General features: G+C 38.0%; 1 protein-coding gene across 1 annotated transcript in view; it reads left to right on the plus strand.

Annotated features, from left to right (window-relative positions):
• MS3_00008932 (uncharacterized protein) overlaps positions 1–15,294 on the plus strand; it is a 48,351-nt gene that overhangs the window by 22,676 nt on the left and 10,381 nt on the right. Inside the window, exons 7-9 of the mRNA XM_051217274.1 lie at positions 4,743–5,186; positions 7,966–8,112; positions 13,606–13,707. Of these exons, the coding sequence (XP_051064651.1) occupies positions 4,743–5,186; positions 7,966–8,112; positions 13,606–13,707 (693 nt within the window). The remainder of the gene's footprint in view (positions 1–4,742; positions 5,187–7,965; positions 8,113–13,605; positions 13,708–15,294) is intronic.

Genomic DNA, 15,294 nt, shown 5'->3' on the forward strand with positions numbered 1-15,294 from the left:
TAATCAGTGGACGGCCGTTTCGTCCTATTTTGGGGACTCTTCACCAGTGCGCATCCACGACCTCGCTCCCCGCGAGATTCGAACCCATGACCTATGGGTTTCGCGCGCGAGCGCTTAACCATTAGACTACTGAGTCGGCCGGCATCTAACGGTGTTAATGTCTAACGGCCGTCCAGTACCTCCAGGTTTTCCATGGTGGTCTAGCTTCAATTGACTCATGATTTCAACTATTGAAATTGATAAATTAACATTGAGTAATTGGAAGAAAGAGGATTAACAATAATCAAAGTAATTATTCGAAAATCAAGAAGTTGCTACGTTGTATAATAAATAAAAAAAGAGAAGGAACAGAATATTTCGATAAATGGTCAGCAGAATAGTAGTTATATAAGAATCAAGAGATGAATGTTGAGAATAAGTTAAATACAAAGTTCAAAAAGCAAAAAAAAGGAAGATGTACGAAAATAGTTTATCAATGTTCTGCTACCAACGTCCCTATACCGATAGCCAAGGTAACAAAAGTGGTTGCACAAACTCCTTTTGGATGCAATCTTTAGGTTTATGAACATGGATTGCGATGACTTCAGCAGTGTGCAAAAGACGCACTCGTAAACCATGTGGCAAACTTGATGGATTATGGTAGATAATCTTATATCTATACATATGTACTAGTGTAGAGCCATGATGATAAACTAATTGAAAAGAAACTTCTTCGCTCAATTCGTTTCTTCTATATATTAATTAGTTGAAGGTAGGAGAACTACCGTTATTCACCTTCACAATCTGAAATATTACTACTAAGCTATTTAAGCCATAACTGATCTATAAGACTGAAATATTTACGATCAGAATGGGTTTTGTGGAGATTTCAACCAGTGAATTTTCTAAAAAATCTACACAAAACCCATTTTGATAATAATAATCACCTGCTCACTAGTGACTGATTTCAGGAGATACTCCTGGAGTTCTAGTGAGAAGTCGTTAGCAGTGGAGTTCAACTAGGTCTTTTGTGAGATAGGAACTCACTGAAGACAATGATGTACGGTGGCTCAACTTCGTGGATTGGTTGAAGTTAGACATTAACACCGTTGGATGCCGGCTCAGTGGTCTATCTGGTTGAGCGCCTGGCGCGAGACTGATAAGTCCTGGGTTTGGATCTCGCGGGGGGCGGGGCCTTGGATGCGAGTTGCTGAGGAGTCCCATACTAGGATGAAACGGCCGTCCAGTGCTTCCAGGTTTTCCATGGTGGTCTAGCTTCAATTGACTCATGATTTCAACCGGTGAAATATTTACGATTATCAATGTTATATTCATCTAATTGTTTAATGGTAATCAAAATTCTATTGACTATGTTACAAAGAGAGTATGATTACATATCATGATTAAATAAACCAATATTAGATATTAATGACCTATTGATTTATACCCTAAAACATAGTTGATGGTCCAGCTTCAATTGATTCATGATCTAAACAATAGTTGGTATAAGTCCATAATTATTTGTGATATTATACATACACTACAATATTGGTGAACTATTGCATTTGTTAAGACCTCGAAATTGTAAACTAGAAAGATCATTGAATAAAGATAAGAATGATCATTAGAACAGTCATATAATTTGTATGAATAGAATATATTGTAAGAATATTTCATTTTAATAATCGAGGTAATAATAATAATAATGTTGTTCGAATATAATATGCATTAAGAGAGGTGTTGTCTAGGTAACTATGATAAAAAGGTAGTCGTATTGTGGTGCTTGCTACTTGTATTGATATAAGTAGTATATGACGCGAGTCAGGAATGTAATGTCTGGCAGTAGAAGATGGGGGAAGATCAAGAAAGGTAGAACGGGAATAGAAAGCAAATTAGTATGGAAATGCAAGAACAACGAAGTTCGAGACAATTATTGACTATTTTGTAAATTAAGTATTATAGTATGATTTTTGTATTTTACCAAGTAACTCTATAATTTTGTGATGAATACAATTCGGTTGTTTGTGCTGATGATGTCGTTCAGAAGAACGATGAAAGCTCCACGACCAAACCATCCAGCTCAGAGAACAAAACTCCACCAAAATCATCGACCTGAGCTACAAGTCTTCTCCACCATCTCATAATTCGGTTGTCCTCACCTGTGTTCTCCTTCACTACAATATGAATTGGAAAAGACGAATGTGTAAATTAACAAAGATCTAGACAAAAAATGGAATTAGGTTGGAAAGGATAAGAGGTTTATGATATTGAATTGAGGTATCTTGTGATCCAGTAGTCAATTAACTTTTAAAAGAACAGAAATACATTTGAATAGATCTCTAATGGTCGTACTCAGAGGGCCTTATCTTTGTGTACTCGTAATCATGTGCCAGTATGGTTTGTAAAACGAATCATGGGATGTATTAACAGCGTCATCCTTTCACATTTGATAGATAGTGAATATCATATTAAACTAGATAAAACTTCCTCTATTTTACATCAAGTTCTAATGTATTCTATTCACAGAATTTATTGTATTACTGTTATATTGATTAAAGCTTGACACTTTACTATAAATCATACTGACCTTTATTAAATGACCTTTCTAGTTTACAAATCACACAATTTTGAAGTATTTATAACAGAAGGGGTTTTTGTGGATATTACAGTAATTTCAACAGTTGAGATCATGAGTCAATTGAAGTTAGACTACGATGGAAAACCTCGAAGCATTGAACGGCCGTTTTTTTCTTATTGTGAGACTCCTCAGCAGTGTGCATCCACGATTCCGCCTCACGAGATTCAAACCCAGGAAATATCGGTCTCGCGCACGAACTCTTAACCTTTAGACCACTGAGCCGACATGCAATGCTGTTAATGTTTAACTTCAAATAATGCACAAAATTAAGCGACACGTCCACCATTGTCATTAGTAAGTTATTATCTCACAACAGATCCGGTTGAACTTCAGTGGTCACTGCTTCTCACTAGAACTCCAGGAAACACCTCTTGAAGCCAGTCACTATTGAACATATGCTGATTAGTATCAGAAGGGATTTTTGTGGATATAATAATGATATAATAATTGGATTCATGAATCAATTGAAACTAGACCACCATGAAAAACCTGGAAGAACTGAACGGCTGTTTCGTACTATTGCGAGACTGCTCGGCAATGCGCATCCACGATCCCGCCCCCCGCGAGATTCGAACCTAGGACTTTCTGGATAGAACACACACAAAATTCCATACTAGAAACGAAATGGCCATCTAGTGCTTCCAAGTTTTCCATGGTGGTCTAGGTTCAATTGACTCATGATTTCAACTATTGAAAGTATTTATATGTTAGCGAATGCAAAAGTTAACCATTTTTTAAATTATATAACATTTACAAATTCATTTATTGCACACCTTCGTAAAATATCACAATAATTATCAATTTATAATAAACTCAGTGGTCTAGTTGGTTAGGTGCCTGGTGCGAGACTGATAGGTCCTGGGTTCGAATCTGCCCCCAAATCCCCTGGTACGGCCGAGAGTGGGGAGAGTCAGCTCTTCCTCTCGAAATGCTCTCACATGGCCATGCGTATATAGCTTCTGCTAGGGAAGTCCTACTCACTGACTTTTCGCGACACCGGTGTTGTTTACGAAATTGAGAGGACGAAAAGCGAATGTCCGGCCCTTTAACCAGATTCCAAACCAATGGTGCACATGGGCTGGCTTAAGTATCCTGCGAGAACAAATGGAGTATGAACCAATCGTTGGTCACCGGCTACTATGACACTGCATCTTCTAACGATGCGCCACTGCTTTGTGGATCAGACCTCCAGGTCGAAGGCTAGGGGAGTGGCCCGCTAAGAAAACCACCTGCTTCGGTTTGGGCACCCGGGCAGTATCGCAGCCCTCACACATATCAAATGAGATTTGTGTGGCGCATATGTACTTGGTCCCTCCTTGTACCAATATCTTTGTGTTAAAATAAATAAAGAAATAATAAATGAAATTTATAATTACCGTAGAACTTGTTAATGGAAAACGAGTAATTCACTTAAATATTCTGATCATTGATATAAAATAGACAAATTGTTTTTATTTAAATAAACCGTTAAATTATTGACCATTACTATGTTTAATAATTGAATAGTAATCTATATGAAACTGCAGTATAGTGTAGTTGAAAATGTTCCATATTGTACTATGAAGTTAGAAGTTCGAACCCTGTTCTATCGAGTTTGGTTTTTTTTTGGTAATGAATTCTTTCGACAATATAATAAGAAGACAAAGATTATTCAAAAAAAAACCCAGTTTGTATCTCACCTTAAATTTACCCTGGTAACATTGACTTATTATCCTTGTCTCGTCTTATCCTCCATTTCTAATCTAATTAACATTTTATTCTTCAGATATAAATGATCTTAACACAACTATGCAATGTGTGATCATTCATTTTTTGAAATATATTACACTAATCTATCATCACATTGTTAGTTCTGATCATCTTTGTCTTCTTATTACATGATCGAAATTTATCAACTGGGGCTAATTGCTTTAAATCAAGTCGTGGATGCACACTGCCATGGAGGAGGAGTCCTCACAATAGGACAGAACGACTGTCCAGTGCTTCTAGGTTTTCCATGGTGATCTAGCTTTAAATCACTCATGATCTCAACTGTTGAAGTTATTTATTTATTTATTCAATTTATAACTTAATTTTGTATTATTATTATTATTATTATTATTATTATTATTTATTATTATTAAAGATATCTTTAGAGAATCCTTCCCAATCCGGTCAAATGAAAATTGTCCTACGTGCACCATATGCATCCACTCCATGTATTGATATTTCAAAACAATTACATAATAATCATACATTTGATCATAATATATCTATAATGTATTCATCCTCATCCTCATCCTCATCATCGTCATCCTCCTCCTCCTCCTCATCCTCATCATCATCATCGTCATCTTCAACGACTACTTCATCATTAACATCTACTATAACTGAACAATATAATCATGAGAGAAAGTATAAATTATTAATTCAATTTTGGAATTCAACAATGAATAAATCGATTGAAATGAAATATTTATTCTCGCATAGATTATTAGTTATACTGATTGATAGTTTTACATTAATTCTTAGTATTATTTCATGTATTCTATGTATACGATCTATTATACAAGGATTTTATATGTGGATTGTAAGTCTCTTATTGATATTTTAATTATTTATGATAAAAGAAGAAAATATTTATATATGTGGTTTCTTAAAAGAAAATTTATTTCAATATTATTAAATCTCAGCTTAGTAAGTAGTTTAAATGGGATTATGTTCCCCCTACCCTCATTGTAAACCATATCAATATCTGGGTGGTTGGGTGGCTGGAAACATGGGATACAATGGACAACTAGGATGTAGCCTGAACAATCTAGACTTCGCAAATGATTTGACTTTTCTATCTCATAAGCAACAATGAATGCAGGAGAAGACGACTAGTGTAGCAACAGCGGCAGCAGTAGGTTTCAACATACACAAAAGGAAAAGCAAGATTTTTCGATACAACTTAGTATACACCAATCGAATCACATTTGATGGAGAAGCTTTGAAGGATGTAAAAAGCTGTACATATCTGGGCGACATCATTGATGAACAATGAAGATCAGATGAAGACGTAAAGGCGCGAATTGGCCAAGCAAGGACAGTATTCCTACAATTGAAGAACATATGAAACTCAAAACAACTGTCTGTCAGCCAACATCAAAGTTACAATCTTCAATACGAACGTCAAGACAATTTTAGGGTATGGAGCTGAAACTTGAAGAACTACTACAACCATCATCAAAAAGGTATGAGTATTTATAAATAGTTATCTTCGCAAGATACTCAACATCCATTGGTCGGATACTATCAGCAATAGCCTTCTGTGGGAGAGAACAAATCAACTTCCAGCTGAAGAGGAAATTAGGAAAAGAAGATGGAAATGGACAGGACATACATTACGCAAATCACCAAACTGCATCACGAGGCAATCCCCAACATGGAATCCTGAAGGAAAACGGAAAAGTGGAAGTCCAAAGAACATATTACGTCGGGAAATAGAAGTAGATATGAAAAGGATGAACAACAACTGGAAGGAGCTGCAAAGGATTTCCCAGAACAGGGTTGGATGGAGAATGCTGTTGAGCGGCCTATGTTCCTCGACGAGGAGTAACAGGCGTAAGTAAGTGAGTGCTGATTGGTAAAAGAAAAACATTTTGTTAACAAGATAAAGAGTAACTTATCACATTGTTATTTTGTATATAAAGACTATACTGGAAATACTTGATGACACAGTAACCTCTGGCAAGTGAAGTATACTTGCTGCATTCGGTTAACAAGTCTCAAATAGGATGGAACATCTGTACTGGATTTCACTGCTGTCCGTTATCCCAATTTTAATCAGTCACAACGTAGAACTTGGTACGTGTGTACATCGGTTCAATTTCCTATATCCCATTACTAGAAAGAGATGAAATTGTCAGGCCGAATTCCAGAATAGTAGAGTATTTAACAGTATCAGTGGTAATAAAAAGGGTTAGATATCGAAGATGCAATTCAAGAACTAGTAAAATAAAGAGATCATGAACAATTTAAGAGCCTGGAATCTGGGGAAAGTCGAAAAATAGATACACCTGCGCCATTGCAAACGATTTCGAGCCATGTCATTTCGAGTGTTTAACCACTGGTTACGATAATCACGCGGACTTCAACCAGGCAGTCTTCATCTGTCAATATGACTCAGTCCAAATGTCAGTGACTTCATGGACTGATACCATGTTTCGGTTTGGCCACCCATACCTTTCTTGCAGACTACTTCTACACTAGACAACATCGCCTGTCGAGGTAGGAGGTGGTTGGACATACATAACATATGTCCAAACCATCTCAGTCGAAGAAGGTTTATTATTTATTTCAACACATAGATATTGGTACAAAGAGGCACCAAATACATATGCGTCACACAAATCTCATTAGATATATGTGAGGGCTGTGATACTACCCGGGTGCCCAAACCGAAGCAGATGGTTTTCTTAAGGGGCCACTCCCCGAGCCTTCGACCTGGAGGTCTGATCCACAAAGCAGTGGCGCATCGTTAGAAGATGCAGTGTCATGGTAGCCGGTGACCAACGATTGGTTCATACGCCATTTGTTCTCGCAGGATACTTAAGCCAGCCCATATGCACCATTGGTTTGGAATCTGGTTAAAGGGCCGGACATTCGCTTTTCGTCCTTTCAATTTCGTAAACAACATCGGTGTCGCGAAAAGTCAGTGAGTAGGACTTCCGTAGCAGAGGCTATATACGCGTGGCCATGTGAGAGCATTTCAAGAGGGAGAGCGAACTCTCCCCACTCTCGGCCGTACCAGGGCATTTGGGGGCTGAATGTTTACTACCTCATCATTCGACTTGCCATCCTTACCTAATGCGCTATTCCTAGCCCGGACTTTCTTACTCCGTGGTTTAAAAATATACGAGCAATGCTTCGTAGACACCTATGATCAAATACTAGTGACCTCCGGATATCTTTTCTTAATATTCATGTTAGGTGGAGGGAAATGCTACATGGCAAACGCGCCTTTGATTGGCAAACGGATATCTCGTCTACGTCAGAGGGGACGCAAGTTGTCAGAATCCAATCGAGCATTCTGAATCCATCCCAAGCTTTTGTCAGACACCAGACTATCAGGAATGGTGAGACCCCCGAGATAAGTTTGGCGGTCGACGTGTCCAACTACTTCTCTCTGTACGATTAATTCAGACGGTAACGCAAGCCAATCCTGAAGTAACATTTTACATTTAGAAGGAAAACCGCATCCCAAACATGCTTGGATTGTTGTTTGAGGTGGTTCCAGTTTAATAGTGTATGTATATATTGTGTTTAATATTTATCACACCGAAGATGTTTTTCTTTTCTTTTCATTTATTCAACTCAACATTTAGGAGACTGTTGGATTCTTTAAGAATTGGTTTGGAATTCAATTGAATGGAGTGTTTTGGGAATTTATTCGTCCATGGATTTTATTTATCATAGTCAATGATTTGGTTATCATCACTACATCAATATATGCATTGAGTACATTGAATCATGTAAGTGTTCATACGAATGGTTTCTTTAAAATTTAGTAGAAATTGTTCACTTAACTGATTTTCGACTAAAGTAAATCAGAAATCATCTTTAAAAAAAAATAATAAGAGACATAGTTGATAGGAAGTTGACGTTTAAGGTTTCAAGTTCGATGATTTAACAACTCAAAGCTACCTGTCATTATACTTTCACATGCTAATCAGTATATACTAACCATGTTAAATATCAACATGAAGTGCTGTCGGATGAATGTTGTCAGTTTTCGCTTCCGAGTTGTTTGCACTGTAGAAGATTGACGTTTCTAAAGGACCTAAAAATGAAACTTGATTAGTCGTAGTGTTCCTAAATACCTGTCAGGGTGTTCACAGTACCTGAGGAACAAATGCTTAGGGCCTGCCACCTAGGACCATTTTGTGAGTAATCGTGTGTTGGATTTATATTGCTTAGAACGAAAATTTATGGAGTAAGAAAAGGTGTTCTATTTTGGGGGGTGATCTTTACTTCTGTTGTATGAGAATCACTTTAGGTGCTGATTTTCTAAGAGAAACACTTTACTGCCGTCACACTCCAATACAATCGGCAATACATTTTCATCCTCAGTGCTTGAGTTTGCTTCTTTCATTTTTATTGTTCTCCAACTTACCTGAATCGCATGATAGAACGATTCATAGGAAAAAATGTTTCAATCATTTATATTTCAATTCATTATACCGAGATAGTAGTTACAGTCAATAGGTTGTCTCTGACGTATGCCCAACCACCGACTGCCCTGACGAGCGATGTTTTATGGTATAGGAGTAGGTTGGATGAAAGCTAGGGGCGGCCAAACCAAAACATGGCACAAGTACATGAAGTCACTGACAAGTAAACTGAGCCATGTTGGTGGGTGTAGACTACCTGGTTGGGATCCGCGAGATGATAACAACCGATGGTTAGAGAACTTGAATGACATGGCTCAAAATCGTTTACAATGTCGCAGGTGCATCCACTCTTTGTGTTCTCTCAAATCCTAATCTTATGAATTTTTCATGTTCCTTTCTTTTTTTTCTTTCCAAATTTCTTTCACTGCATTATACTCCTTGAAAAGCATCTTCAAACCCTAGTCTTTTCGATTAATTCTTATACTTTTACGCCCGACCGTTGTTGCTACCTTGATGTGGTGGTCGGGCTTGTCTATCGTGATGGAGCAACCGAGCTATACTGGCTGGAACAACCGTTCCTCAAGGTCCTGCCATGTCAGACAGGTCGGTTGAAGAGCGGTAAGAATAAAAGCAACAAACCCAAGGTCCGAAGGTGAAGTCGTACTGCTGACTGTACAGAGGTGTGAAAGTAGTAAGGTGTTTCTTTCAGACAACCAGCATGACAGTGATGCTGCCTTCTCACAAGGAGGGGTGGGGTTAGAAAAGGTCGACCCTAAAAATGCACACCTCGCCTTATCCCACGGATATCCGTCTCCGGCGGTAAGGTCTCAACAAGTACGGAGCTAACACAAAAATTGCCCATAACAAGGTCGTGTGTGACCGACCTCAAGCAGTTGTCCCCTGGGCATTGCGGTCACGCTCCAAGGTCACTAAGACCACCTCTAATCCAACTCCCTTTTCAGGTACCTCCAGAAGAACCCTTCCACGGTGTGGACAACCGGGAAGTGATAACCGCCCTCATACCTCTAACAGCACTCAAGACCACTGTATTCATAATCAACCTCCGTCTTCACTTCCTATTCTTCCTCCTACATCGACTTTCACCTCTAAACTTCTTTTTTCGGCTTCCCCCCAAGTGTCACCATCGCCAACGATTCTAGTGCTCAAAACACTGTCCCAAGTCTACTGAAACCTCGCTCCAAACTACACATCGTAGCTTTCAACGTACGCACTCTATGTCAAATCGATCAACAGGCTTCCTTGGCTAAAACCCTAGAATCTCGTGCCATTGATGTATTCTGTGTCTTTGAAACACGCATACAGGATCCCAGTGTGGTCATTCACTTGACCTCACCTCGACAAAACGGAGAGCCCACGAGATACACCCTCCATGTATCTGGTGACCCGACGGCCAGTTCTCGTGGACTGGCAGGAGTAGGGATAGCACTAAGCATGAGGGCGGAACAAACACTGTTAGAGTGGATCCCCGTCAACAGTCGTTTATGTGCTGTTCGGCTAAACGGCTCCGTAAAAACTCGGAAGGATAGGGACACATGTCGTTGCCTTTTTATCGTTTCTGCCTACGCTCCCACTAACTGCAGCTCAGATGAAGTAGAAGATGGATTTTACAGAAAGCTCTCTGAACTGCTTCAGAAAGCTAAACGTTCAGACATAGTACTCGTAGCAGGTGATTTTATTGCCCAGATAGGTAGTTTAAACCAAACAGAAAGGCATTTAAGTGGGTATTTTAGTATTCCGGCTCAGCGAACAGATAATAGTGATCGTCTGCTGCAACTATGCTCAGACAATAGTTTATTTTTAGCAAACACTAATTTTAAGCATAAGGAAAGACATCGTCTAACATGGCGACCCCCTACACCAAACCAACGATAGAGTCAAATAGACCATATTGCCATCAGTCGTCGTTGGAGAGGGTCGGTAGAAGATTGTCGCTCATTCTGGAATACCTGCTTGGACTCCGACCATGCCCTAATACGGGGACGCATCTGCTTGCGCCTCACTGGACGCAAAAAAGCCACAGTAAAAAGACCCATTAGAACTGAATTGAATAACGAGAAGACCAAAAGTAGGTTCCAGGAACAACTGAGGTCACGATTAGGTAGTTCTGAAAACGAGGTTGCTTGGAAAGCTGTACAAACAGCTGTGGAAACAGCAGTGATATCTATCAGTGATTTAAACTACAGGGTTATAAAAACCAATGGATTTACTCTAGGTCTGTTGCACTGATGGATTCTCGTAAACTCATCCCATCAGGCTCTGAACACGATGAAGAGCGACAACAAATCAGATCTTGGTTAACCAAAAGTCTAAGGAACGACCCTGAGCAGTGGTGGGCAATGAAAGCAAAAGAGATGGAAAAGGTGGCGGCTATAGGGAACACAGGACAGCTCTAAAGACTAATAAAACAAACTGGAATTAAAAAATCAAGTGTAAGTCAGACTATTTCGAAAAAAGACGACACCCTCATCTACTCTTAGTCCAGACGTTTAGAACGATGGGCGGAACATTTCAGAGAACAATTCAACTGGCCTTCAGCTACTCTACAACTACCCTCCATTACCAGACAGTGTGAATCTAACATTGAAGTAGGTCCTCCAAATCTAGCAGAAGTTCAAAAGACTATAGTTAATCTGAAACGAGGAAGGGCAGCTGGTCCAGATGGATTGGCTCCAGAGGTCTGAGCCATGTTGGTAGATGCAGACTACTTGGTTGGGGTCCGCGTGACTATTGTAACCAATGATTGGAGATTCTTGGTGACATGGTTGAGAATCGATCACAATGGCGTAGGTGTATACACTCTCTATCTTCACTTAAACTAAGAGATTAAAATCGCTTCATATCTTTCATTCTACCAACTAATTCTTTCTTCCTGTACTATGTTCTTATATGCAACCTTTCTCCTATATGTTACCACCTCTGAATTAACTACTTTTATGAATTCGGTGTTCATCTTGTTGTGTTAATGAGGTATGGCAACTTGGATCGATGCATATATGTGCCTGGTCCTATGTTGTAGCTAACTGACTGACTATACTTTTACCACGTCTATCACTATGGGGTATGAATCGAGAATTATATCTCTATGCTAATGTGGTATGGCAACTTGAAACGATGTATGTACCTACATCCTCCTGACGGAGAAAAGAAAAGAAATACATTATCACCACCTTAAACCTTTTTCTTTTGGATTATATAATTAAAAGAAATTATGATTAATAAAAGAGAAGAAAATCATTCATGATTTAACTGACAAAATCTTACGTAGAAAAAAAAGAAAGAAATTCCTAGAACACACACATGAAATGGTCATTCAGTGTTGTTTTGTTTTTCATCTATAGTCTAGATTGATTTGACTCATAATCTTAACCATTAACAAAAAAACAAAAAAAAACGTACTATAATATCGACAACAACCCTTCCCTCCCCCCCATTTTGATATTCATTTTAGTTGATGAGCATATTTATTGATTCATTTACTATGATGATGGATATACAGTTTATAAATTAATTTTATTTTTTCACTTAGAAACACAAAAAGAATTTCTATCGATTATGTAGTAAAAGTAAACAATAATAATTTTGTTAAAGTATATATATACAAGTATAACATACCGAAAGTGTATCTTTATCCTTCGTTCCGTTTACCGAGTAAAGTGAATTGTAATAGCATACAAACATAACAGTTTCCTCTGAGGTTTGTCAACGTTGTACTGATGTACCAGTAATTCAATTTAGTGACTGTAAGTGTCAGTCAGTAACAACGTAGAATTTCGTATGTACGTACATCAGTTCAAGTTGCCATACCACATATTAGCATAGAGATATAATTGTCGATTCAAATCTCATAGTGGTAGAAATAGTGAGAGTATAAGCAGTAATCGGAAACATTACAGTTTGAAGATGCTTTCCAAGGAGTATAATCCAGTGAAATAAATTTGAAAAGATCAAAAAGAAAGGAACATGAAACATTCATAAGATTAGGATTTGAGAGAACACAAAGAATGGATGCACCTGTGCCATTGCAAACGATTTTGAGCCATGTCATCCAGGACCTCTAACCATCGGTTGTTATCATCTCGCGGATCCCAACCAGGTAGTCTACACCCACCAACATGGCTCAGTTTACTTGTCAGTGACTTCATGGACTTGTGCCATGTTTTGGTTTGGCCGCCCCTAGCTTTCTTCCAACCTACTCCTATACCACTGATCATAGCACGTCGAGGCAGTCGGTCGTTGGGCATACGTAACACGTGTCCCAGCCATCTCAACTGATGAAGTTTCACTACTTCATCAATTGATTTGCCATCCTTACCTAGTACCCGTTTCCTAACAACTGTGTTACTTACTCGATGGTCCCAGGATGTACGAGCAATATTTTGAAGACACCTATGATCGAATACTAGTAACCTACGAATATCCTCTACTCTTGCCGGTCATGTTCACTGTCATGAAGTAGGACGGAATGAACTGCTGCACAGTAACCCGTTCTTTAATTGGTAGACGGATATCTCGCCTACGCCATAAATGACGTAAGTTATCAAAAGCTAGTCGAGCCTTCTGTATTCGTGCTGATTTCATCAGATTTCATTACACACCAGACTACAAGGGCTGATGACACTTCCAAGATAAGTGAAGCGGTCGACATGCTCAATTACTTCACTCCCTATCATTAGTTCGGGTGTCGATGCAACCCAATCCTGAAGCAGTGAAAAGCGATGACATGCTTTTCTTATTTGTGACTCATCAGTTTGATAAACACTCGTAATAATATTGTAATATAAAACAATAATTTCAATGTCCATTTATTGTTGCTTTGCTAATTTTATTTCATAGATTCAAGTGAAATATGAACCATTGACTTATTTAATGGGTATTGGTGCACTACTTGTCTGGATTGGTATACTATACTATGTTGGTTTCTCATATGATAACAGCGTAAGTATACACACAGATTAGATGCCTGATTGTAACACATTTTAGCTTATAATTTCATGTTACTCATAAGTAGTATAAATGTTTATTCGTCAAAGGGTGATTGTAGTCGTTTCGATTTTCTGGATTTTGAAATGGTCAACATAATGTTTTTTTTTAGAAACTCGTCTCGATTGTGTTTCTACAGTGTTTTAATCGTGTAACATAACGATTATCAAATCGCGAATTCAAGTTGAAATAATCGACCAAAATTATTCAAACTACTTTACAATGTGATTCGAAAATGATGTTAATATAAGGGTGATGCACTTGTAGAACATTGTTTAACTCACAATTCTCTGTAGTCGATGATCTTTGACTCCTAAGGATTGCTGGTATCTAGTAGCGGCGACACTATGTTAGTAATGCAAAGATTCAGCATCGTGTGTGTTCAGGCACAATCACACTATTACTATCTTGAAACATGAACTTCGGTGGCTTAGACATGTTCTACGAATGTCGTCCCAGAGAATTCCATATCGTGTATAATTTGTGGACACTGGGACCGGTTGGATGAAGCGGGAGAATTGGTCAGTGTATGACATGCATATATTTTGATGCCTTCTTATATCAATGTTTATATGTTTAAGTATAAATTATCTGTATAAACGATCTGTAAAATGGAATCAGTTAAAGTACCTTGGTAGCCAGTGACCAACAATGAGTTCCTTCAGGATCCTGGAGCTCATGTACATCAATGGTTCAGAATCAGGGTTTTTCAACTCTCCTAGGTTGATCCTCCGTATCTATCAACTCCGTTAAAACACCGGACATAAGAATACATTTGCTTAAATTTTGTTTGTTTATTGAAATATTGAACAAATCAAGACTTAAATTTATTAATTTATAATTTAATCTCTCTGAGCCAATTTAGCCATTTGAATCTATTCAAATATTCATTAGTTTTTATATTGCGGATGACTAATTGACTAACCGACCATAGTTATTGTGATATGTGCTGCTTATAAGGACAGATATAAGTAGTATATATCAAGAATTGGAAGTAGAATTCTTATTGAATGTACCTACATCCTAGGATTGATTTTCACTGTGAAACTTAAAGCAAATACTGTCATCGCACAAGTGAGTGGCTATCTGAACTCAGTAGTTAAGTGGATAAAGTGTTGATATTTGAAGCAAGGGTTATTATGTTCCAGTATTGGAGTGAACATTAACCCTACGATCTAAGTGCATCCGACTGAAGTGTTCAAAATAAAACGAAACACGCGTGTGATAGGAATTCCACATCATTGAATATTGATTCAACAACATTCGTGTAAACTTTGAAAAACAGTAATTGATCAAAGAAGAATTAATGAATTATACACGAGTACACACAATCCAGTGAAATAAATTTGGAAAGAGAAAAAATGAAAGGGAGATGAAGAATTCAGAAGATTAGAATTTGAGAGAACACAAAGAGTGGATGCATCTACGACATTCTTAACGATTCTGAGCCATGTCATTCAAACAAGTTTAACTATGATTCATCGACTATAATCATTAATCTAACTTATAGATGAATAAACAGAAATATATCTATCCAACTTT

This window comes from Schistosoma haematobium, chromosome 5, assembly GCF_000699445.3.
Source record: "Schistosoma haematobium chromosome 5, whole genome shotgun sequence".
In the NCBI taxonomy this organism is placed as follows: domain Eukaryota; kingdom Metazoa; phylum Platyhelminthes; class Trematoda; order Strigeidida; family Schistosomatidae; genus Schistosoma; species Schistosoma haematobium.